At 41.1% G+C, this 23,980-nt stretch overlaps 5 protein-coding genes across 6 annotated transcripts; 2 read left to right on the forward strand and 3 right to left on the reverse strand.

The window, feature by feature from the left end:
* Window positions 1-437: 437 nt before the first annotated feature.
* gngt2b (guanine nucleotide binding protein (G protein), gamma transducing activity polypeptide 2b) lies at window positions 438-1,588 on the reverse strand. Its single transcript, XM_071513177.1, has 3 exons — window positions 1,469-1,588; window positions 1,084-1,172; window positions 438-803 (listed from the first exon to the last, which is right to left on the reverse strand). Exons 2-3 carry the CDS (start codon window positions 1,165-1,167, stop codon window positions 675-677), a joined length of 213 nt encoding a protein of 70 aa, XP_071369278.1. The 5' UTR covers window positions 1,168-1,172; window positions 1,469-1,588; the 3' UTR covers window positions 438-674.
* Window positions 1,589-3,941: 2,353 nt separating this feature from the next.
* tmem101 (transmembrane protein 101) lies at window positions 3,942-7,356 on the forward strand. Its single transcript, XM_071513176.1, has 4 exons — window positions 3,942-4,081; window positions 4,831-5,011; window positions 5,468-5,614; window positions 6,323-7,356. The coding sequence occupies exons 1-4, from the start codon at window positions 3,951-3,953 to the stop codon at window positions 6,629-6,631; spliced, it is 768 nt and encodes a 255-aa protein (XP_071369277.1). The 5' UTR covers window positions 3,942-3,950; the 3' UTR covers window positions 6,632-7,356.
* A 2,073-nt stretch (window positions 7,357-9,429) lies between these two features.
* Window positions 9,430-10,684, reverse strand: LOC139639099 (leucine-rich repeat-containing protein 4B). Its single transcript, XM_071513175.1, has 2 exons — window positions 10,409-10,684; window positions 9,430-10,194 (listed from the first exon to the last, which is right to left on the reverse strand). Exons 1-2 carry the CDS (start codon window positions 10,682-10,684, stop codon window positions 9,430-9,432), a joined length of 1,041 nt encoding a protein of 346 aa, XP_071369276.1.
* A 1,454-nt stretch (window positions 10,685-12,138) lies between these two features.
* lsm12b (LSM12 homolog b) lies at window positions 12,139-18,932 on the reverse strand. Of its 2 annotated transcripts, XM_071513173.1 has the most exons (5): window positions 18,774-18,932; window positions 16,215-16,348; window positions 15,730-15,839; window positions 13,248-13,374; window positions 12,139-12,758 (listed from the first exon to the last, which is right to left on the reverse strand). In XM_071513173.1, the coding sequence occupies exons 1-5, from the start codon at window positions 18,898-18,900 to the stop codon at window positions 12,666-12,668; spliced, it is 591 nt and encodes a 196-aa protein (XP_071369274.1). In that variant the 5' UTR covers window positions 18,901-18,932; the 3' UTR covers window positions 12,139-12,665. The 2 variants fall into 2 exon arrangements, with proteins under 2 accessions (XP_071369274.1, XP_071369275.1); XM_071513174.1 differs by lacking the exon at window positions 16,215-16,348 and having other exon boundaries at window positions 18,814-18,915.
* Window positions 18,926-22,151, forward strand: g6pc3 (glucose-6-phosphatase catalytic subunit 3). Its single transcript, XM_071513172.1, has 6 exons — window positions 18,926-19,523; window positions 19,904-20,010; window positions 20,794-20,884; window positions 21,037-21,155; window positions 21,358-21,499; window positions 21,806-22,151. The coding sequence occupies exons 1-6, from the start codon at window positions 19,306-19,308 to the stop codon at window positions 22,146-22,148; spliced, it is 1,020 nt and encodes a 339-aa protein (XP_071369273.1). The 5' UTR covers window positions 18,926-19,305; the 3' UTR covers window positions 22,149-22,151.
* Window positions 22,152-23,980: the final 1,829 nt, after the last annotated feature.

Here is a 23,980-nt window from a genome sequence, read left to right on the forward strand (position 1 = left end):
CTGTCCATGCCAATAAGAAAGTGTTGCAGATCATAAACAAGTGATCTGTGTATGATATATTTGATGATGCCAGGACTGAAAACGAGACTAATTGGATGGAAAGCTCAAAATGGAAGCTGGGATGAAGCCGTTGGAATAAGCTTAAAGACTTTGACACAGGAAGCAGCTGTATGTCAACAGTCCAATGTGGCCGACGGCGTTCTGCCAAACAAATCCTATTATGAATTACACTAAGTAGCACATACAGTACATGACTCACATGACTTTGTCCTCACAAAACTCTGTGATTTACAGAAATGTCCAACACCGAACAGATGGCAGTTAAACTTATTTAACATTAACCAGTATAACAAAATGAGATAAAAGTATAATAAAAGTGAGATGTGTTGATGTATGCAGATATAAGATCAATAATACCAAAAGCCAGTCCAGGTCAAAGCTTTGTACAGCTATTTGCGTTTAATTACAAAGATACATGTTCATATCAACAGATCCAGAATCAAACAAATCCAGTGGGAATGGGGCTCACTCTCTCACCATTACACATCTCCTGTCGTCGTTTTCTCATATTGTACTTTCTCTTTCTCTTTCCACAACAGCTATTGACAGGATTATTACAGCAATGTAACTGACTCATAAGAAATAGTGTGACTTTTCCCCTGGATGTCTATGTGCTATGTTACTATGCAGCCTCCCTTGTCTCCCTTGTAGGGGTTCTTCTCATCTGAGACGCCTTTGATCAGAGGATCATCTGCTGCCAAGCCCTCAACAAAAGAAATCGTCTCTGTGCAGTTTGCAGCCACCTGTGGTTCAGAGGATGACAACAAGAGTGAGCTTCACTAAGCAAATCATTTTTTCACATTCAAGTTGGAAACCTGTCTAACCAAGTCAATTAAAACCATGATGACATAATTGCATGCTACAAATTCACTCAGCATTTATCTCTCCTGTTTGTTTTCCACATTGTTCTATTACAAGATACATTCAAGAACTCAAAATAAAAGATACTATTTCAAAGATTATCCACAAGTAATGACAAGAAAAGACAAAACTTCATAGAAGAAACAGAGATGAATCACTCACTGGTGTCCGAGGGGTGCTAACTTCCTTCTTCAACTGATCCAGCTCCATTTTCAGGATTTCCTTATCTGTCATATCCCGAGCCATCCTGGCTGTAGGAGGAGAATAAGATCCTTGATTCAAAAGATGATCAGGGAAGGATAAAATATTCAAAGCGCAAAACTATATAAAAATGCCACAACAAATGGCTAAAAAGTGCATCGCCACTTTTTTCTTTCTTCAAAGGCTCCTATCCTTATGGTTTCTCCATGGTTCTCAAATCCCTCTATCATCCCTATTCAGATCTTTCAAATTAATAAATAATACAAATAAATAATAACTAATAATAAAAACGTCTATGACAAGATAAATGTAAAGCCGGCATAGACAAATAACTACCAACCCTTACCTGTTGAATGGTGGGATGCCCAATAATCTGAGAAATGTATTAGCTCCTAAGAGCTCATCGAGTGTCTGCCTCCGTCTGGTTTGGTCCCTTCTTCACACTGACTGATCCCTGCTGTCCCACTGCTCTTCATCACAGCTGATCCCTGCTGCTGGCTTTGGGGAGAGGCCGGCACAGGATTGGCCCTGATGTCACCAATCCCCTGTGATGAGATTAAACAATCAGGAGCCATAACCCCTGAACACTCATCTGAGCAGGAAGGGAAGTGTACACAGACACTTTTACAGACAACATGGGGGCAAAAGTGTGTTACAAGGGTGAAGTCACATTAGACACTGAATAAGAATAATTTTACAACACTTTATTAGCATTTATCCTTGTTGTAAAGTGTGGTCAAATAAATGTACACATACCCAAAAGCATACAAGCTGTGGTGGTACTGCATTGATCTTTGCATCACTCCTCCTCATTGACTTTTCAATGTATTTTCAATATGTTATCAGTAGCTCAGCAATATACTTGACACACTTTCACACTGTTGGCCAGCTTTACATGCATTTTAGGATTGTGACTTTGCAAATGTGTGGCTTTAGTGAAATAGATCCTTTCCTAGGGTTCATCCTGCTGCGTTCACTCTTCTCGGCCTTTCCGCCAAGGGGAAGGAGTCCAAGTCTGCATCAATGAGATGATTATATAATCTCCCAGTCTATCCAATCAGTTGCTCTAAGCCTTCCAAAGTCATTCTAATCAAGAAAATGTGGACACGCAGTACGTGATAGCTATTTAACATGCAGGACCGACACTGTGTGGTTGTGAATAAATTGATTAGCTTTAGCTAGACAGTAGTGTCATTGTATTTGTGGCTGCATACAGACAGTGCTTCACTCCTATTTACAACAAGGATTGGGTAAATCATTTTAACAACTGTATTAAATAATTACATAGAGCTGTATGCTACAGTTTAGCAATATTGCACCACAGAGGCAGTCTGTTACCACCAAGGTCAGACTGTGTCCCACTTCCTACTGTGTGGAGGAGTTGGGGGGGGGGGGGGGGGGGGGGGGGGGGGGGGGGGATTCTTCCAGCGCAGTCTGAGGCTTTTTTCCAAGAAACCAGCTGACATTGGAGTCCTTCAGCACCAAAATGTTTTCTTCACAATTTCTTTGAAAGTGATGATCAGTGTAGCTGAAGGGATCTCAATGTGTGGCATGGCACTTTCTCCATTCAAATTTAAGTTTCCCATCGGTCTGTTTATGAAAGGCCATTCATGATTTTTTTTCTGCCCTCTGACTCTAGTTTTTGTTCTGTGCTCCCCACCTCTAACTGACATTTCACCTGAGACACGACAAGCTACTGATCCCCAGCTAAACCTTCAGCGCAACTTATTTCACTGTAAGCCATTTTCAGGATCTGGGTTAGTCTCATCCACTCAAGATTAACCTGAAAACACGTCACTGTGGATTAAGAGCAGAGAAACTCCCAGTGAGGGCTGAGCAACATATACAGAACAGACAGAATCACTACAATCAGCTGATTAATAAAACATGGAATGCTACTGAACACCTTCGAAAAAGACTTTTTCAATCTGTATTTGCTTTTTTAATTTCACATGTAACAATTTATGTTAAAATGTTTATCATTTTTATGTGTTTGTCTTTGAAAAAAATACTGAACTCAACTAAATTATTAGATCATGCTTTCACCAGGTTTTACTGCTATGGGTGAGTCAGAATCTCTGCATTGATTGTAAGTGAGTGTAGGTCTACTGTAGATATGATGAGATAATGAAAGTAAGGATTAAGCTTAGCAGGTATCTGGAGTCTTCCACTGTCGCTCTCTGCCTGCCGTGGACAGAAGCTTCTGGCAGCCATTCCTCTCACTTCCAACTTTCTTCCCTTCCCTTCCCTTCCCTCTGTATTTTGTCTCTAAACTTATTTTTTGTGTCTCTTGTTACATTTTACAAAAACTGGGCATGGAAATGCTGCTAGGCAAGGCAGGAAACTTACTTTTTGCAACACCCAAACTTTGCTGGTAAACTTCCAAATTCACCAGCCACTTCAACTATTTTATCTGCCAAAGCAGATTTTTAGAATAGAATAGGACCTCTGAGCCTCTGCTTGGTTACCTGCTGGGAAATAAAGCCACAGCCACAACTTCCCAGCATTTGGCTGATGATGATTCGTCCTGCTGTGATGAGCCACCTTGTCCAGTAGATGGTGCTATTGCATCTTCCTCCCCTTCTCTTGCTTGAGGGAGGCGAGACCGTTGAATCTGTCAGCCAATAGGAAGACGCATTTGTGCCGGAAACTGATCCTTTTTTCAAAATAAAAGCTCCAGAAAGAACGTTTGGGTTAAGGTGCCTTGTTTCTTCTGGAGATACGAACCGTTGAACCATAGTTAGCTTTTACTTCGACACTTGATAGGGTTTTGTCCGGAAAGTGATGGACTCTCCGCAGTGCTGTTGGTTGAACGACAGACAACAACCATGGCAGCGCCTAGTAGAAAGCAAGTGCTGAGGCTACTGTGTCAATTTGGGGCATTTATTTTGACCCGGTTTGGATTTTGGAACTGCTTTAGTATGTTGATGCTCTTTGCCGAACGAGCGGACGCAAAAAGGTAAAAGCGTAACGTTAATGTCTGTATGAAGAGAGCAGTTTGAAAAAGATAACAGCGACTCCACCTAGCGTTATTTGCTAACTTGCGACGTAGCATTGAATGAGATGTTAGCCGAAGTTGGAAACGGATCCAAGACAGCTATGCCCTAATATAATATTCACGAAACAGATCGTCATCGAAACAGTTTAGAGCTAGACACAATTGTTATTGCATTCCAACCTTTCCATAGCTTTGGACTTGAACATATAACTGCTAACGTTAGCTAGCTAATAGTAAAGTGTCATATTTCAGCAATTAGACAAAACCTCCCCAGATGGCTGCAGCCGTATGGCGCATATGGAGTTGTTTAAGTTAAGTGGGTGTGTAATGCATGGTCTGTAATTTAGAGTCGTACAGCCCGTCTGTAATTTACCTGGTAGAACTAGCCGAAACTTGCCTCAGTCCTTAATTGGCCCTTTTATCTTTTGAATACATATTATTTCAGTGCGGTGGGCTGGGCATCCTGTGGTCACCACAACCCTCTGAATTATATTTTAGCTTATGTGGTAATGGCTATCGAAAATCGATGTCTTCAGAGAAAGAAGTGTACAAACCTCCCTTGTACCTGCGTAAGGCACCGACAACATCACTGTGTTTTCCTGACAGTTAAGGGCGAGTCCTTTAAAGGGAGTCAACCTAAAGTCATTTTAGGTTGCGCAAACAAACCACAGAGTTTGTTTTAAAGCCCTTTGATTCCCTTTCCTCTCCAGGAAGCCAGACATCCCGGTGCCCTACCTGTATGTGGACATGGGGGCCGCGGTGCTGTGTGCCAGCTTCATGTCGTTTGGGGTGAAGAGGAGGTGGTTTTCCACGGCCGCTGCCATACAGCTGGCCATCAGCACGTATGCATCTTACGTCGGGGAACAGGTGCATTATGGAGACTGGCTGAAGGTGAGTGTGGTGTTCAATAATCAGTCAGCCCACCCTGAACCAAGACTAATGTCGATCTGTCTGGTGTGATTGTCCTGAGTATGGAGCATCACTCATTACCACCACACTATTTCCTAAAATGTAATTTATGATAGCATAGGCTTTCCTCTGTCTGGCTGTTACTCTGATTGAACAGTGTTGTTTCTCACCGCTCTTCACTGAGGATGATCCCTCTGCAGGCTTTTAAAGCGTACGCTTAGCTGATGTCATGAAGGAAATATTCATCACACTGTTTACAGAAATGTCCACAAAATACATTAGGCTATCTCAGCATTAAACAACATTGTCGCCAGCAATGTGAGCCTTTCTTGGGATGGTATGAATATCCATTTACATAACTGTATCGTTTCTCTGGGGTTGGTATTGTGGGAGAAATTTGCCTATGATCTTTATTGACTGAATCTTATTGCCCTGCAGGTGCGAATGTATTCCAGAGCGCTGGCCATTATCGGAGGCTTCCTGGTTCTAGCCAGCGGGGCAGGGGAGGTGTACCGACAGAAACCTCGCACCAGGTCCCTGCAGTCTACTGGACAAGTTTTCCTGGGGGTCTACCTGATCTGCATGGTAAGACCCATCACAAGTATAGACATCATTTTATTTGGAAGGGTTTATCACAATATCCTGACACTTTATAAACTGAGAGAGACATATGCATAGAAAACAGCACAAACACAGAGCAAGCATAGTAATTGTCAGGGTAAAGCAGGTGACATTCTTATAACTGACTAAGCAGAAGCCCTTATCTAAATTGTCAGTAAGTACATAATGGTACAGAGAAACTGCCTGGGACAATACACGTTTTTATTTACCACACTATCACCGACAAGCATTGACGATAACTGAAAAAAGAACTAGAAAAAGGAGTTTTGGTCCTAAAAAAAAAAGCTAAGTTAAAGGTTATACTGGCTAAACATCACCCAGGATTCACAGTGTCTGACCTAGATAGAGTTGTGCTGTGTGTATGTGTCTCCCTGTCCTCCATACGTGAAGGAAAAGACCTACTTGGAATCAATTAACACAAACCAGGGCAGCAGATAATCATTTACATAGAGGAGAATATGCTCTCATGCACTTTGAAGTGAATTACATTTATGTCTGTGTAGAGAGGCTGCAGTTAGACGAAGAACTGAAGCAGAGTTTTATCTCGAATACTTTTTATATATAGCGATCCAAACAGATGGTTGATGATATGTTAAAACATAATGTACAAACAAAAGCCTGTTTTTCAGTGCATGGCATTTAATTAACGCAGTGCCACTGTCCCGCCACCAGGTGTACTCCCTGCAGCACAGCAAGGAGGACAGGCTGGCTTACCTGAACCACATCCCCGGGGGAGAGATCACTTTGATGCTGCTGGTCGTGCTGTTCGGGGTGCTGGCCCTGGCCTTCCTGTCCGGCTGCTACATCCGCCTGGCCGCCCAGATCCTGGCCACGGTCCTGCCTCTCGTGGTCCTCTTCATCGACGGCAACGTGGGCTACTGGCACAACACTCGCAGGGTGGAGTTCTGGAACCAGATGAAACTGATCGGACATAACGTGGGCATCTTCGGCGCCGTGCTGATCCTGGCTACCGACGGCTGAACGCTCCGGCTCTCACGGACAGCTTGACAGACTGAAGCGTCAGTGCGGGATGAGACTGCAGGCCTGACTTTGTACTCGCGCTACAGTCGCTCAGTCGCCTCTCAGGACCCAAAAACTCCCAAGCCGAGACGGTTGGATGCCGGCACATTGTAAGCCATGTCGATTGTCATTGTCTACCAGTGTTCAACATTGCTTTTGCAAAGAAAATAAACATGAGCTTCCGTTTTTGCGGTTTCAATAATTTATTTAGAATCATGTTTACATTTTGTCTCTGTTGTAATGTTACGCTCTGAAACCTGACACTGTATTGGGATAATGTCTACAAGGAAAAATAACTTGGGTTCAAAAATGTTATTGCGATTTGATAATGTTTTACAATATATGGTTAAAGATTTTACAATGTGTGCTGGGAAGAAATAAAGGGAAACTTGAAATTCATGTTATGTGGTATTACCTATGAAATAGGATGGCTACAGTTATGACCATTTTGTATTTAACACTTTTTTGTATGTTATTTTGCTTTTGTTTAACTTGTACATTCCTATGAATGTAGGTTTTCATTTAACTTAATAAATAAGCTCAGCTTTTGTAACTGCTGTGTACATACTGTTCACATTTTGCAATAACTTCATTCTGTTCATAGAATAGTGTACAGAATGATAAAGATTATCGTCCATGTTTGAATTGATATGCTCAATTTAAATCAAATTATTCAGTTTCACTGACTAGAGCACAGAATACTGTTTAAATAAATTTGATATGAGATATGTTTTTTGATGGTTTTGATATGAAAGATATGTTTATTTTGATATGACCATCTTAACTTTCCTTAAAGTGAAATAGCAGTGTTGCCCATGATAAAACACTGGATGCTCCATTGACTTAGGTTGGATTTACACCAGCAGGCCAAGTGACCACATCTGTCAACACTGTCCTCTACTCAGCAGTAAGTTATGCAAGCACAATAACCATGATCATTTACATCATACTGTTACAAACAAGCTCTCTGGTGTATGGAAAAGATGTGCAGATGTGATATTTTGACTCCGTTTGGAATTTGTCAAAGAGCCTATCAAATATTTCATGTATCCCTGGACAAATGTCAATGTCAGTGTTCTGGAGTTGAAGGTGGAGAGAGTTTTCAGTGGTAATTTGCTATGAAAGGAGACAAATCAATTTGGTCCTACATTTCCTTTTGGATGACCCAGCGGGAAACCTAGTCCATCTGCAACTTCCTCAGGCTCAGTGTGTGAGAGTTGGCAGCCCTGAATTATTTATACACTTGTTCACACTACTGACAAAAGGAACAACATGATGTTTCAGTGGGTATAAGATTCAAAACTGTAAATTTGTACATGACAAGCGTCTGTTAATCTCATTGAACTACCTTGAAACATAAACACTGTCAGCTTTATATACATGTGCAAAGCACATTGGAGTAGTTTAGAATGCTAGTTGAAAACATTAATTTGTTTTTTCACTGCTATTAATAGAGTACCTACAAGCATTGCAAAATGCTCAGCTACTATCAGAATTCATATCATAGTAATGAGGCATCCATGATGCTGTGACAAATAACATCACTATTGTAATGTCTCAGTCAGTAAATAGAAAATAATAGTGTGTCATAGCATGTTATAGTGTAGGTTAGCATGTTACATTAATCTGTGGCAGTGTGAGGTCCAGCTCTAATAGCTGAAGAGGTAGTACTAGTAAAAAGCCCAGAGACTGCATCCTAACCAATTCTCCAGACATCTAAGGAGGCGGTTAGAAGAGAGAAAGCCACGGCTGTCAACCAACTGGTGATGAGGATTTAAAAAATATTGGGAGAGTTTTGCCACATTGACTAGCCATTACTAGCCACCACATGCCTACAAATAGATACATTTATTTGAGCTGTTAATTTGTGCTTTCTCTTTAAGCAGTGTTACTATTTTTTCTTTTTATAATAACTGTCTATGTATAGTACATCCATACATATTGCGCATGCCTACATAACTGCCAAGGAGTCAGCATAAATGTAGTGTATATTTCATCATTAGTTATGCATTTCTTCAGAGCAGCAATATAGCAGCAAGTATGTGTGCTCTGTCAGCAAGGGCGATTTTAGGTGAATTGCAAAATGGTTTCCTACCACATGGTTTTAGAAATAACATTTTGTCCCTCATGAGGGATCTAACCTCCAATCTGACTCACAGGTGCTGATGCTGCAGCCAGGCACTTATCCCCTGAGCCATTTCTGAGCTTTGCTATTTCCCCCTTTGTCATATTTATCTTATAGTGCCGACAACAATAAAGTGGCACAAATTAAGATGGGGGGGGGGGGGGGGGGGGAATATACAATTAATTAGAAGGCTATGCATATCACTAGGGACTTCAAAAGTTATAAGTTTTAAGTTTAGACATGGTGTTGCCCTTTTCATGGCTACATGTATTCTGGAGGATAAGTGTAAAAAGGCAAGGGAAATTTAAATTGTTGGTTATTTCAGACAACACTGGTAAGACCAACTTGTGAAAAAGACAGAATGTGTGTCATATTGTTAAACTTAACACTAACACCAATAGTATCATAGTGGCTCCCACTGTCATGAGGTAAACAAAACAAAAGCTTTACAGAAGGTCCACAGATGGTAAGCAAGGATCCAAGTCCACTCTACAGACCATGGTCTCTAATGACTGATTAAACTGGAACTTGATATATTGAAGTTATAGGGGGTGTGTGGCATGCCACAATCTATTTACAGACCAGTCTCCAGTAACATGCCACACCCCAGTCACAAAACAATAAATAAAATACATCATTTTTCTTGTGAATCAGTATCACTTACAGTTTGCTTGTTCTTACGGTTGCGTTCCGCCTTGACCAGCGCACCAAACACAGCAAGCATGACAGTTATGGTGATGACTAGCACTGAGGCCGTCTCAGCCATACACAGCTGGCTGTCCATCGAGGCCAGGGAGGCCCCGGCCTGCTGTGCAGGGGCGTGACAGATGATGTCCTTATAGTCCTCCACCTGCAGGTGTCGAACATGCTGGATCTTGCTGAAGACACGTTGCAGCTCACAGTCACAGATCCAGGGGTTGAAGGACATCTGAAGGTGGGTGCTGATGGTGTGGAGGTTCAGGAAGGTCTTGAACTTGAGGTGCTCCAGCTGGTTTCCCTGGAGACCCAGCAGAATCAGGCTCCGTAAAGGAGACAGAGCCCCAGACTCGATCAGAGAGATGTTGTTGTGGCTGAGAAGCAGCACCTCTAGGCTTTGCTGCCTGGTCAGCAGGCCATCCTTGAGCACATTCAGCTTGTTCCCCTCCAGGTTGAGGAGGTTCAGGCGAGAGAGGCTACTGAGAACCCTGACCTCCATCTCCCAGATGTGGTTGTAACTGAGGTCCAGTTTCTTGAGGTTTTCAAAATGGTTCAGCGAAGGGGAGTCCAGCTGCTGTAGCAGGTTGTGGTCTAGCCGGAGCTCCAGGAGGGAGGACAGGCTTTGAGAGAAGTCCTGAGGGAGCCAGCGCAGCCGGTTAAAACTCAGGTCCAGCCTCTCCAGAAATTGTAGTGATGACAGTGACTGAAATTATTTTGTTAACACAATGATACAAACTTTGAGATCATTTGCAAAATGCAGAAATATCAATTATTAGTTGCTCTTTTCAGGTCAGAAATGACAGACATGCATAACCATGAACACAGAGTTGCCTTGAAGTAGCGTAATATTGAATGCACACTACCAGACACACACAGGGAGGGAAATACCATGAAAGATGCAGTTCCTATTTTTGTACCTGTGGCTGCAGAGTCTGGATGCTGTTGTTAGTGAGCAGGAGGATCCTGAGTGACCAAAGCCCAGTAAAGGATCCGCTGCGTACCTCTGGCAGCTTGTTCCCACTCAGGTCCAGCAGCCAGGTGCCATGGGGAATTCCATGAGGGATGTGGGTCAGCTCACGAGACTGACAGTCCACCAGGTCAGAGGACTCGTAGCACAGGCAGTGGTTGGGACACAGCTTGGCGCCCAACACCGTGTTGAAGAGAAGAGGCAGGAGAGCCATCACACCAACCATTGTGTAGGAGCTGGAAGGCATTCTCTGTTCAGGTCAAAGTCCGTTCACTCCTGACAGAAGGCATGGTGGTGCACCATGGCTAACCTATTGTGTACAAGTTGAATCCAAAGGCTATTATTCATTTCCCCCCCCCAGACCAATATACGCAGAAACCGACAGCACCTGTTTCAAGGCAATACTGTTCATGTGGATTCAGAAAATGCTCTGAGTGGACATTGAATATTCCTGATTAGAGAGGGATTATGGGCTTAAACAGATAATCACAAAACATAACCATATCTGGGGGACAAACCTGGTCCGTTTTGGACCCCCTCCCAAAATACGGATTTGCATCTGCTACTGCATGATATAGATACATAAAACTGATTATTCATGAGATCAGCGACTTCTTTCCTGGTATCCCATCACATCATACAAGCTTATGCGGACTCATCATCCGAAGACATCTGGAACTCGTCGTGACACTATTTTTGAGGTACTGAGGAAATCAGCTTATTACCCATGATGGCAAAAATGACATAAATTTCTCCTCACTGGTCTTAGAATAGTAACATGATGTCACAGCCTATCCCGATAGAGTGTGATGACTTTGACCTCAAAAATAAATCTGAATGTTAAATCCTTATATACTCATAATTAATTCATACCATAATACAATTTAAATTCTGATAGACTACAGCACACCATGAAAGGCGAATCCATCATGTAAAACCACAGGATGTTTACCCAAAACAGGTGCATTAATAAACCAAATTACACGCCTACCTGAAATTCAGCTGTATATCTCCACCCAAGTCTAGAAATCTGTGCTCTTCTGGAAGTATTTTTCAGTTCAGTCCAGCTGCATAACTTACCACACGGCTTTGTAAACATGAATACTACCACCAAATATTAATAAAGATGTAACTTCGCTTATTTACTGTCAAGTACTCTTTGTAGCCTAGAGGGCAGCAGTAAATGTTGTCAAGTAGCTTTCAAGAAACCAGAGGCTTTGGGCATTTAAATAATTAATTGATTTGTTGAACTAATCAAGGCACTGTTGGGTTGAGTTCCCTGTAATTAAAGCTATGCGTCACAATAAGCCTACCTGACAAACCTTAAAAAGAAAGGTTAGTATTGCCCACAAAAACCTGATCTTCACAAAAACAGACAATGTAGCACTGGCCACACTGATTACAGTTGAATGTTGATCACTGTAAGAGGCTTTACCAGCTACAGTTTGCAAGCAAGCAAACCACAAAATTGCCAATGAAACAAGCCTAACACAAAGGATCATATTTTTTCCATGACTGCTCCCTAAAATAATTACCATATATTGTAAATATTGATCCATTAGTAATTCCTAGGCAATCTAAATATCATTAGGATTCAACACTCAAAACCAAACGATTGCATAAACTGTTGCATTAAATCATTCTTCGTGAGCCCTTCAAAAAGTTGTTAAAATTACAGTATTACAGTCAGAATTTTTGTTACTTTTATTTTAGAAAATGTCCTTTTAAAGTGTGGCGTTTCAAGTCACATTTTGTTTAAAATACAGAAAATACAGACACTTGTAGAACATGGATACAGCAAAAAGGAAACAATGACAGAAAATAAAGCTAACAAGCCTTTCTGACTGCTCTAGTTTTCTCTTTTTGAAGAAATGGAATTGAAGGCAAAGGAAGGAGGGCGGAAAAGAAAAGGCTTTAGGGACATATAGGAGGGGAGGAGTGGGGGCAGAATGAGACAAGTTAGTTAAGGAAACTATGGTTGCTTTATGGTTCATGTTTAAATTATTCTTTATAAAGTCTAATTTAAGATTTAATCTTTCCTCTTTCTTTTTTGTCTTTTTCATTTAATGGTATTTTGATCTTCCGGACCCAGGGCCCTCAGCGCTCCTCCTCGTGGTCTCAGACTGAGGGCAAGGAATGCCGACCTAGTCTGGCAGTGGGAACAAAACTGCCCGCGTCGCCTTCCCTGGCCGACCCACACTGCCAACTCAAGAAGATAAAGTGGAGTCCTTCTGTGTTTGCTGTGCTTGTGTACGTTGCATGGACTTCTGACTTTCCACGTCTCTAAAATGTTTCTCAACCTGCAGGGGTAAAACAAAATTTATGAATTAACTGGAAAAATAACACCCATAGGTGCCACTTTCACAGAATGATTTATCACACATAACAAGGTATGTTAATGAGGTCATTAGGATACTTCATGCATTAATTATCATTTACTTCTAAGTCAACATACTTGTCTTTGCATAACACATGGGCGGTATTAATATGAACATTGCATTATTATAGTTATAGCAGTTTCAAGAAAATCAGTTTTTCCATATTAATATGCAAATTTTTTGCAGCAAGGTGCTCCAAAATCTATATCCAATTATCTACTCTACAGAGGGTACCTGTGATTTAAGTATGAGGTTTCTATTATGTATTGTTCCTGAGTTAGTGTTCACAAAAATGTGTCTACACACAGACAGACACAGACATCGCCATGACAACAGAATGTCCCACATAACCGTACCGTGGTGGAGGGACAGAGAAATGTATGAGGTAGGAGTAGAAACCAGGGTACTTACTATTTTGCGTACATGACTTAAAGCGCTTCCCTCTTTGCCTTTGCAGTTCTCAACCTGGTAAGGCGGCGAGATTACAACGTCGTCCATCACAATTATGTTCTTCTCCTGCCATTTACAGTCTTTGATGCTGCAAAGAAAATAAGTTGGCATGATTTTATCTGCAGTTGAGTAGACAGGAGGGTTTCATTGTGAACCCAACAACTTAACGTGACTGGATGGATTTGAGACTTCTCATACTGGTTTCCTCATATTTCTCTCTTCTCTACATTTTCTTCACTGTGCAGGATTCTGACACATTTCTGCCAAACAATTTCCATGACTTCTCTATGACTATTGCATGACAGAGAACAATTTCCAATATCATCTGACTGTTTCTATGTCAAATGTTATGTTGAATAGCTGATTATTGGTATCATTTGTGACTTAAGCAATCAGGGCATTTGTGATATGGGGTATTACTTCCTCAGTATCAAACTAGATCTAACAATAGTCAGGCTTTACACAGATCAATTGCTTTGTTGGGCAAAAACAACAACAAAATATCCAATGCCATTTCCAAAATTCTTTGGATGGATGTTATCTTCCATAACTTCTCCAGGCCTAGAAAACACAATGGTCAAATGCTATAACTTTTCTAGGTTTTACATGACCTTGAAATCTCTGACTATACTATGTGAAAAAGTAGTGATGAAGGGTAGAACGCCTCTCTCAAAAATTATCTTAAAAAAAGAAGTAAAATTAATTAAATCATGGCATGACCATTTGTTGAAATTGCATCCGACCCAAAAAAAATAGGGACGCGCCCATACTGGTGTCCGATATCAGTCTGATACCCGGCTGAAATAGGGCATCAGATATCTGAGACTTTTGTCACTGCTAAAATCTGATACCATGAGACACCTCTAACATGTCAGAATTGAACGTAAAGTGAAGGGGCTTTCTGCATTTTTTCATACATTGAAAGCTTTTAGATCTCTAATAGAGAGCATATTATTTTTCAAACACATGTGCCAACTAAACCAAACCCTTGCCCCCCCAAACCAAAGGTCTAAATCTGCATTGCTCCGTAAAAATAATGGATTAGACTGATACTTCTAGCAGTGAAGTCAACCATAACGAAGTGGTTACAGTGGATGCTTGTAAAGGGAGTTTGGATGTCCTCATCCCTTTACATTGTGCCCCCCTCCAGACAGACTGGAATCACTTCTAGTAAGCCAAAACCTGCTGCCTGACGGAAGAATTTTAGTGTGTAAAAGCATTAACTTTGACTCAAAAAATTGTGATTTTCCGGTGGGAGTGTTAAACCTCTCGGCCCTGTGAATCAATAGCCTAGTTTCCACTGCAAAGCCACACGCATCACGGCTGGTGCTTACAGATTATGTACATCACATGGTTTACCCCAAAACAAGATGGGACTGTTTTTGCACCCTGCTGCCAACAGAGATAATTTGCTAGAACAGTAGAGCTGCTCCGATAGTATCTGTAGTATCAGGATCGGTGTCAATCCAGCTTCCGAATAGCTGCACTTGGACCAGTAAATTAAGCTGTCCGGATACAGATACTTTAAATACTTTTGACATAAGCTTTGGCGCAATAAAATACTTTTCTGGCGGGAAGAAAGAGGTTTGCAGTGTGGTGATTCTTTGAGCTCAGTAAAGCAAACTGCCAGCTGTAACAGGCTTAGGTGTCTCTGGCAGTGTTGAGAGTGGAGGAGAGGCGAGGCGAAGCAGCTGCATCAATCCAGCCAGAGAGACAAAGTAATACCACAAGAGAGGGAATTCTGCCTTGAAAATGAGTCAAATTTGTCACTGTCACTTTTGGGGGGAAAAACTGTGATTTTGTTTTAATTATATACTGTGAATAAGAGTTTTTGCAAAAAAAAAAATTGCATTTTCATTCACCACAGATTCCCCTTAAATATATCTTCACAGATATTTTCACTGTGGTACTTTTTATCACTCAAACTCTGCAGCACATTTGTGAATAAGGGGTTTGTTTTGAAAGATTTGACCATTTGTCTTTCAGGCTGACTTGAAACTGAAGCAAACTAACATGAAAATGCTGCCGTTTGTGAACACAAATTTCCTGCTCACATTCAAGAAACTATATCCTTTAGCCCAGTTTATGTAGCCCAATTTTATTTGATTGAGGATTGTTATATAATGGTCAGTGCATAATTTGACCAAATGAATAAATACAAGATGCAATTGTTCCTGTAATTGTTTTATAATAGGTCAATATTAGGCAGCATGAATGACTCTTAAGTAGTACTTGGATTGGCCACTCTCCTTAAGTACTCGGTACTCGTATTGATTCTGAAAAAATTGGTATTGGTGTGCTTTTACAGATGCACGATTGTTTTTAAGAATGAAATGCTTCTGATCTCGACTGCTGAACATTTAGTTTTGGGTCGGCCCTTGATCTGTCAAGCCCACAGGCCCTGCTGTGCATCTCTGAATGAACAACTGGATGGAGTGCTTACGTTTTGTGAATCGTCTGGAATAGCTGCTGGCCCTCCACAGAAACCCCAGCACTGATTGCATAGGCTTGGGACAGCTTGTCCTCCTTTTCCGTCCGTGCTCGATTGGCAAGCTGTGGAAGTTTTTCAAAAGATGTGGCTCTCTTTACATCAAATATGTATAGCTTTGCAATAAGTGTTATATTCATTTGCTTTTTGCACTTCTTAACCTATTAATATCGTTTTCTATAATGTTTTGGTAAAGCATTGACAGAATTATTATTCTTGACTTCTAATTTCTTAAATTTAGGTAATTAAGGTAAAATATCATCACCCATTCCAGGTTGCATGTTTTCAACAATGTGTTTTCAATTTCAATACTACTCAGATAACTTCACATTTTTCTGCCACTGAAATTAATCAAAATCGCATTCCTAGAAGACTCATCAACAGAGATGCAAACCACTGATACATGTAAAGGAGAGAGAGACAACCGATGAAGGACTTACCTTGCTAACATTCAGTGATGCTAGTGGAGGCGGAGTCTCAGTGCGGTCATTTATTATGTCCACTTCAGAAACATAGGCTAAGTTGATCAGGATGACGTCATTGAGGTTTGGCTTTCCGCTGGAGGAAGCACATTCTTTGGAGGAACTCAAGTCAAGGCAAACTTAACATTGTATCATAGCACAAAATGGCATTAAAAAAAAAAACATGATCAACCTGAACCTGATCATTTAGACTGCACAGAGTAGCCTGATGCAGAGAACACAGCCTGACTGGCAATGCTGACAGTGAGAAGTAGTGCCAGTCACAGCATGCTGCAACAGCTATCAGGGCAATGCTGCCACCTATAGTAACCATGTATGAATAGATCCATGAAGCCATAGAACAGTGTCCCAAAAGTAATTTTATATGGCTTATATATATATATTTAGATATACATGACAGTCAGGCACAACAAAGCCATCAGTCCATGTGACTGTGTTCAGTTTCTTTTGCTAGTGTTTAACAGGCAGGAGAGCAGTTCTGAATGGCTTTCACTGTTGAAAAAGACCAACAAAGCCCACTCAATTGTCTTTTTGTACTCTGGGCTTAGAATTACTAGTGGTTAATGATTACACTGGAAGCCGTTTCAACTTCGCGACCGACTGTCCCCACCCCACCAAATACTCAGCCTGTTCACATAACTATTACACAAAGATTACCAAAGCACTCATTTCATAAAATCTTGACTGATTTAATGAAGTAACTGATATGATGAGGTTAGCCAAGGCCTTGATCTTTTAAAGTCAAGTCTTCTTTGTTATCCCTAGGAGGGAAATTGGGGTGACAGCAGCATCAACATTTAAAACATTTTTAAAATACAAAAACTTACACACGGACAGAAAAATAAAAATACTTAAAAAAAAAACCCTGAAAGGTTATGAACCAAAGAGAATCCTCCCACTCAGTTTACAGCTAAAGAGCATTAGGTACATAAAACAGCATTAATCTCTCAAACACTTGTCATAGAGCCTAAGTGCAGCTGGAATAAAACAGTAGCCAAAATGCTTAGTGCGTATATTGTGCTGCTATAGGCGCCTCCCGTCTCCTGGGGTACCAACATAGGCACCCATGCAGAGTGACTGCTGTCATCCATTATGTGTCTGATTTTGTTGCTTGGATGTTGTATACAGGCTTGTCACTGATTTTGGATTAACACCAGTTATTTTGCTGGCATATTGGACGACCGCTTTCTCATTTTTGTTGGTTGAATTATATTAAAAATACAAACAAGGTACAAGAACACTTCATTCACAACAGTGACAGTGTGACCTGACATTACAGGACCTACATTTTCTGAGAAAATGAAACCGTTGTTGCAAAGTACAAAACTTCCTGATCTAGCTCAGATTTTGGGCAGTGTACCAAATGACTAAGCCCTACAAACGAAAGCTTCATGAAAATATTCAGCTATGGCTTACCTAGTGCCTGACTCAGAGGACTATATTGAATACACATTCAACTGTAACGTTACCTCAAAGGCCTACCTTCCTTCAATAGGAAAACGTAACTGTCAGAATTTTCAAGCAAACGGACAATTTTGCCAGCCATCAATAGGCCACTATACTTGTAACTGCTAGATTTTCTTCCCCTGCGGCTAGGCCAGTTAGACGTTACATTTCTTTGCTAAAATCGTAGGTAATAATGGGACCCAGCATGTCACCTTGCTGAGGTTCATAACACACACCCATCAATGGGTGTAGACACACTGTCAGTCAATGGCTCACCAGCTAGCTAGGTGTAATGGAATCGTACTCATGATGCTTCTGTTCAAACAACCTCTAACCGACATGTTTAAAAGAAACGGGGTTGTAGTATAATTCACCTAACCGTTACCCAATAAGAACAATATCAACCGATTCGGACGAAAGATAGGAAAAATCGAAGCTGACACGCTGGTGAAGCTAATACAGTTAAACGAGGTGTTAGCGGCGGTATGGGGTTGACTGGCCATAGCAGCTAGCGAAGCTTAGCATACTAGCTAAGCTAACAGCAATATGACTGATAGTGGGGAAGGGTATTCAATAGTCATTCATATTTCGCTTTTTTAAAATAATCCATTACACTTTCAAGTAACGAAACGCAAAATGCGTGAAACGAGTCGCTATGGCTCTGCCAACGCTAGATGCGTTACATGTCAGTTAGCTGGCTAACTAGCAACGGATTGTGCTTGTGGAGACCACACAGCCATGATGCCTTACTAGAATTCGTTGCCAGATAGTGATCCATGTTGAGGACTGGCAATACAATGTGTGGAATCAAAACACATGCACTTCGTAGTAACAAACGTGAACCACTGGAATAGCCCCGGCAACATCAACCATATCTACAACAGATGAAGGATAGGTAAATATCTAAAAACCGGTCAATTAAAATATTTTTAACGTACAAAGCTAAGCAACTCGGCTACCACCAATTACGCCTGCGCGGATCACTATTTGACATATTTTCGGTTACCCTACAGGCCCTTGCAGCCAGGGAGGCCAGCGAGTCATCCGTGCCCCGAAACAAACAAAGGATACTCAAAGTTAACATCTTGGACTGGTAGTCAAATGCGACCACCTCTCCTTGCAGACGTTGGCCCAAGCAGGTGAGGCAAGAGACATGGCTCCCGACGCTAAAATACTCCCCCGGTCCAGGAGCCGCCATCTTCTCCGCCAGGAAACCGGAGCGCCTGCTTTACGTAAAGCTACGCGATGTCGTAGTCAGACGAAACTTGGGCGTGTCGAATCACGTCGCATCATATGTTCATTCATTCTAATACGAGGATCTAGGCATATCATTCAATTTCTCCCTAATATACGACACCCTTCATGCTAAATGCTTTGACTGTGGATTAAATGTAAATGTTGTTTCATTCACCAAAGTGAAAAGTTCTTGCTTTGTCTACCTTTCAACTGAAAGCCGTTGGTACTGCTCCCCCTGCAGGAACAAAGGAGGTATTGTGGATTATTACTGAGCTCTGCTGCAGCGCAACTACAAAGCAGTGGATTGTAGCTCTCCTTTTTCCTGTTTCCATTATCGGGCTTGTATTTATTGGGGCTGATATTAGAAATGGAGGCAATTCATACCCAAGGCATTTGGATGGCTGAAAGTCTTCAGCTGAAGACGATGAGTCAAGAAAAACTTTGGCAGATTGTCACTCATATGGGAGACCCTAAGGCAGCCTTCCTGCTCTTCTTCCCTTTGACATATTTCATCAGCAGGCGAGCTGGACTAGCAGTTCTGTGGGTAGCTGCTATATCGGAGTGGCTAAATTTGGTGTTTAAATGGTAAGGGTAAAATAAGAAGAGGCCAGTATATCTTAACATGTAGGTGTGTCTGTCCTCCTCATCTCAGTTATCTTTAGCATTGGCATGTAAACGTTATGTCCACACCCATATTAATCAACTGCAATGATAATGTAATGGATTTTTGTCTTTATAAATGCAAGAGTGAAGATAGAAAACAAATAGTTGACTGAGTAAGTTTGAAAAATTCTATTGACAACCCAGCTTCCGGGATACCAAACCTTGTCCGACCCTGATTTCTATCCGAGGTGAAACAGATAGCGGAACCTTTGTATAACGTGCCATTGATAGTCATCACATTGCATTATATACATTACACACTTTATTTGCTGTGTATTACACCCTCTATATATTTTTTCCAGGATGCTCTTTGGAGAAAGGCCGTTCTGGTGGATAGGAGAATCTCGTTTATTTGTCAATAACCCCCCCAGAGTTCAACAGTTTGCCTCCACCTGTGAAACCGGCCCAGGTAAGTCTTCAAATAGTATGGAAGCTTTCCTAACAGTAGGAGAGAGTGGGGTAAGATGAGCCCATTTTTTACAGATTCTCCTTTTCAAAACAGTTCATTTTTACTAAGGGGTACTTTTAACAAAATGAAACTAACCAGATGGAAAGTTTTTCAGAATTTCTGCTTCTTTGAACATATGAGTGCAATACCCCCCCCCCCCCCCCCCCCCCCCCAAAAAAAAACAAAAAAAAACGAGACAAGGGACCCCCATAAGGAAGAGAAATATTAAAAAAGATATCAGTTGTACAGTAATACATTGGAATACTTTTGTATATATCAGATATTTAGCCTGACTTTAATACCTTAATTATGGGTAAGTTGTGAGCTTTTGGCTAATTTTACAGCTACCATTTTGAAAAAAAAAAGAAGAAAAAAGTGCACAGTACTTTAGAACTAACCTGTTGCTAATTAGTTCACAAATCACCAACATGTATGATATTTTCAGACCTTGCTAAATTTACATTGACACAGCAGTCATTATACCTGATATGTAAAAAAAATTATTTATATGTATAGTATATGTAAGTGCTTACCACGTAATTTCCTCTATTACACCCAGAGCAAAATGAAGGTTACTTCTGAAATGTATTGTGACATGACAAAAAATGTGTCAGCCAGTGGGTCGACTTTACCCAATGGCTCATCTTACCCCACTCTCCCCTACACTTACAGAACAGTGAAGTAACCTTATTTTCAGCCATCTGATTCCACATTTGAGCTGTGAAGTTGCTGTCTGTCTCTCAGGCAGTCCATCAGGACATGCGATGGTAACTGCAGCAGTCTGGTGGGTGATGGTGTCGTCCCTCGGTTCATTTCTCTACTCCCGTACTCACAGGTTTGCCCAATGAAACAGATATTATATTATTATATTATTTTGACCTTAAACAGACACAGTGATGCAGATATTAGCCAAGCACAGTAAACTTTATTCCTGTGTTTTTTGTGTTAGTTTCTCTTTGGTATTGTTACTTCTCTCTGTGCCTCCAGTGTGCTGATATCAGCTGTTCCATACCTGCTGTATGTTGTGATGCTGGTGGCAGTTGGACTCTCACGGATCTTTATCCTCGCCCATTTCCCTCACCAGGTCATCGCTGGCTCTATAACAGGTCTGACTGCAATTCCATGTTAGCTGTCTGTTTCAGAGGTTGATTCAAATGAACTTGATGTAAATAAGCAGAGCTATGTTGAGCTGACACAATTCATGGAGGTTCTTAGTATTAGTCCTAATATTCATAGTGTTTCTTTTCCAGAGAGTACGAACATGTTTTTGGCCAGGCAGACTTGAACTGATTGAACTGATTTTGCCAGGTTTCATTCTGGGGATTGTTCTGGGCCGCAGAGTGCCGGAAGGTCGCCCCCTGCTGTTCTTTGTTTGCTCCAGCATCGGTCTGCTGCTCACTGCCCTGCTGCTGCATGCTGGGCTGGAGCAGCTGGGAGTCGACCTCTCCTGGTGAGTCCGTTATAATGTATACATAAAAAGATAGATAAATAAATAAATGTATACATAAAGTTTGTTTTGGATGTAACTGATTGTAGCTACATTTATGGATACACAATAACTAAACATTCAAATAAAAATCACACCTGTAGAAGTACCATCAGCTTTGTTGCTGTGTGACTGTCTGTAATGTAATGTATTCCTCTATACTGTTTCAGTCTTCAGTGTATGATTTCACTGTGTGAGGTGAAGCTGAAAAAAATGCCTCACCTGGACCTATTCTACTCTATTCTATTCTATTCTGTTCTATTGTAACAGGTCTATTGCTTTGGCCAAGAAATGGTGCAGCCATTCGGAGTGGATTCGGCTGGACACGGCCCCCTTCTCCTCCTTGACACGGGACTGCGGGGCCCTCGTGGGTCTGGGACTGGCCCAGTACTGGAAGCCAGGCGGATGGGCTCTCCCCCGGGCTCCGCGGGCTTTGTGTCTGGCCCTCTCTTCCATGGGACTGTACCACGTTAATCGCCTGCCGCTGCCGGTCCACCCGCAAACCCTCTTCTACGGCCTGTTCTTTGTCAAATTCATTATCGTGCCTCAGGTGGTCATGGTGCTTGTGCCTGGGCTGGTTCACCTTCTTACAGACAAGAAGAAGAAGGACTAGAACCAGCTTTCTCGGGACTCTGTTACAGGTGTCATTCATGACAGCAAGGACTGAAGTGTCCTTCTGTTCTGTGGGTGCCAGACATCTCTCTTCATGGATGTCAGTTGAATAATGAGACAGTCACTCCAAGTTTTTTTTTCTCATAATTCAACTGGCTGGGGAAAATCTTCAGAAAATTACTATTTTTTTCTGTTGGTGTGAGCATGTGGGCCTTAAACCTTGAGATTGTATCAAAACTGTTAAATTTACTGCACATGAATGTTATTTATTCAGCTACTGTTACAAATGCTCTATCGTCATACTTGCTAAATGGTGAGCTTGTAATTATAAGGTTCTGTCTAGGTGGAGTGCAGTTAGTATGGAGGGAACTGAGCATCAAAGATTTGATATACCATCTGGCAAAACTGTTATGTACTCTCTATCGTTTTAAATATTTAAAGAAATAAATAACACCACACAAGCATAAAGTAACATTCAAACATCATGAATATGTGGATAGCTCAATTTTGATTAAAAAAAAAAAGAAAAAGTCAGAACCTTTCACTTCCAAGCTCACAAAATAAAAATTTTTTATCTGCTAGTATATTAAAATGGCACCATCTTTTGGTCAATTTGGTGCTCATAGTAAGGTCAAATGGTCAACAGATGTAAATAGTTTACGATTCATCATATAGTTATATTGTATTATATCATATTGTAGCTTATATTTTGCAGACCAAATTCGCCCACACTAAATGGAAAGTGCGTTTGTGTGTTGGATACACATGATGGGTAAAGAGTAAATGACTGACATGCAGGGCGTGTTTCAGTTGGTAACCATTTATAAATATGTTATTTTTTTTCAATACATAGGTTTGACTGTACAGATTACAATCAGTTATCATGAGATAAAAACACATTCTTTTTATTGTTTTTAATTAAACTTTTTTATCACAGCGATCTGAAAGCTCACATTTACAGACAAGAGAACTCTGCTCAGCAAGCAAATACATTAAAATAAAATAAAAGAATCTTGAGAGTTTCGCTTTTGTCTGGTGAGGTTGAAGGGAAATGATAAGGATATCCAGGGATAGCAGTCTCCTTATCGTAATCCCAAATCCAAACAGTATATCACACACCAGAATCAGGACACTGCTATACATGTTTCGGCTTGAGCTCATGGAAAGAATAGAACATGCATCAGACTATTTACAGCAAACTAATATACACTGACAGGTTGAAACCATACACCCCCAAATATCTTCAACTTAGAAGTCTTGTTTAAATTAAGTATAGTACAGTTTATACCTTCATTTCTGTAAAGATCTATTGGGCATCTCCCTGGTAGCAGATGAAACTGAGGGTGAAAAGTTAGAGGCAGACACTCGTCAAATGACCAGTGACCAAGCAACCATCTCTCCAAGATCATCTTCATCAGAGGACAAAAATAAAGGCTTATGGACTAGTGGTCTTTAGGCAACTTGGTCCACATTTACAAATAACTTGCATGTCCTCTTTATACTGCTTTGATCACTAGCACCCACACTCCAAATAAGGAGTTTCTGGGTGTTGAAATTTCACAAACCCTTTAAATTATTTTGTTGCAGTAGATTCTACTTCATTTTCGAGATGTGTGCGAGACCAGTGGATTAGACTGGCTGTTTTAGTTATTGATGGGTTTAACACACTGAGAAATGCTTAGCAGTGCTGAGCAACAAGGCTATAGTGGAGATTTGAACCCAAAGGTGGAATACTTGACTGTGATTGGCCAAACGTAACCTAAGCCTTTTGAAACAGACTTGCTTAACTAAGGATCCAGAGCCGGACTGAGTGGGATATTTGAGCCAGTATAT

Source organism: Centroberyx affinis, unplaced genomic scaffold (assembly GCF_046629955.1).
Source record: "Centroberyx affinis isolate AG114_WGS23_722 - 3 ecotype Tasmania unplaced genomic scaffold, CSIRO-AGI_Caff_v1 ptg006810l_1, whole genome shotgun sequence".
Lineage (NCBI taxonomy): Eukaryota > Metazoa > Chordata > Actinopteri > Beryciformes > Berycidae > Centroberyx > Centroberyx affinis.

Coding starts and splice junctions, on each gene's coding strand:
- lsm12b (XM_071513173.1), bottom strand. CDS start 18,900: ATGGCGGCTCCTGGACCGGGGGAGTATTTTAGCGTCGGGAGCCATGTC. Junction 15,840..16,214: donor CATCACTGAATGTTAGCAAG/GTAAGTCCTTCA, acceptor AAACTTCCACAG/CTTGCCAATCGAGCACGGAC. Junction 13,375..15,729: donor TTCCAGACGATTCACAAAAC/GTAAGCACTCCA, acceptor TTTTCTTTGCAG/CATCAAAGACTGTAAATGGC.
- g6pc3 (XM_071513172.1), top strand. CDS start 19,306: ATGGAGGCAATTCATACCCAAGGCATTTGGATGGCTGAAAGTCTTCAG. Junction 21,156..21,357: donor CATCGCTGGCTCTATAACAG/GTCTGACTGCAA, acceptor TGATTTTGCCAG/GTTTCATTCTGGGGATTGTT. Junction 21,500..21,805: donor CTGGGAGTCGACCTCTCCTG/GTGAGTCCGTTA, acceptor CTATTGTAACAG/GTCTATTGCTTTGGCCAAGA.
- tmem101 (XM_071513176.1), top strand. CDS start 3,951: ATGGCAGCGCCTAGTAGAAAGCAAGTGCTGAGGCTACTGTGTCAATTT. Junction 4,082..4,830: donor GAACGAGCGGACGCAAAAAG/GTAAAAGCGTAA, acceptor TTTCCTCTCCAG/GAAGCCAGACATCCCGGTGC. Junction 5,615..6,322: donor GGGTCTACCTGATCTGCATG/GTAAGACCCATC, acceptor TCCCGCCACCAG/GTGTACTCCCTGCAGCACAG.
- gngt2b (XM_071513177.1), bottom strand. CDS start 1,167: ATGGCTCGGGATATGACAGATAAGGAAATCCTGAAAATGGAGCTGGAT. Junction 804..1,083: donor TTAGCACCCCTCGGACACCA/GTGAGTGATTCA, acceptor TCTGAACCACAG/GTGGCTGCAAACTGCACAGA.
- LOC139639099 (XM_071513175.1), bottom strand. CDS start 10,684: ATGGTTGGTGTGATGGCTCTCCTGCCTCTTCTCTTCAACACGGTGTTG. Junction 10,195..10,408: donor TCCAGACTCTGCAGCCACAG/GTACAAAAATAG, acceptor AAATAATTTCAG/TCACTGTCATCACTACAATT.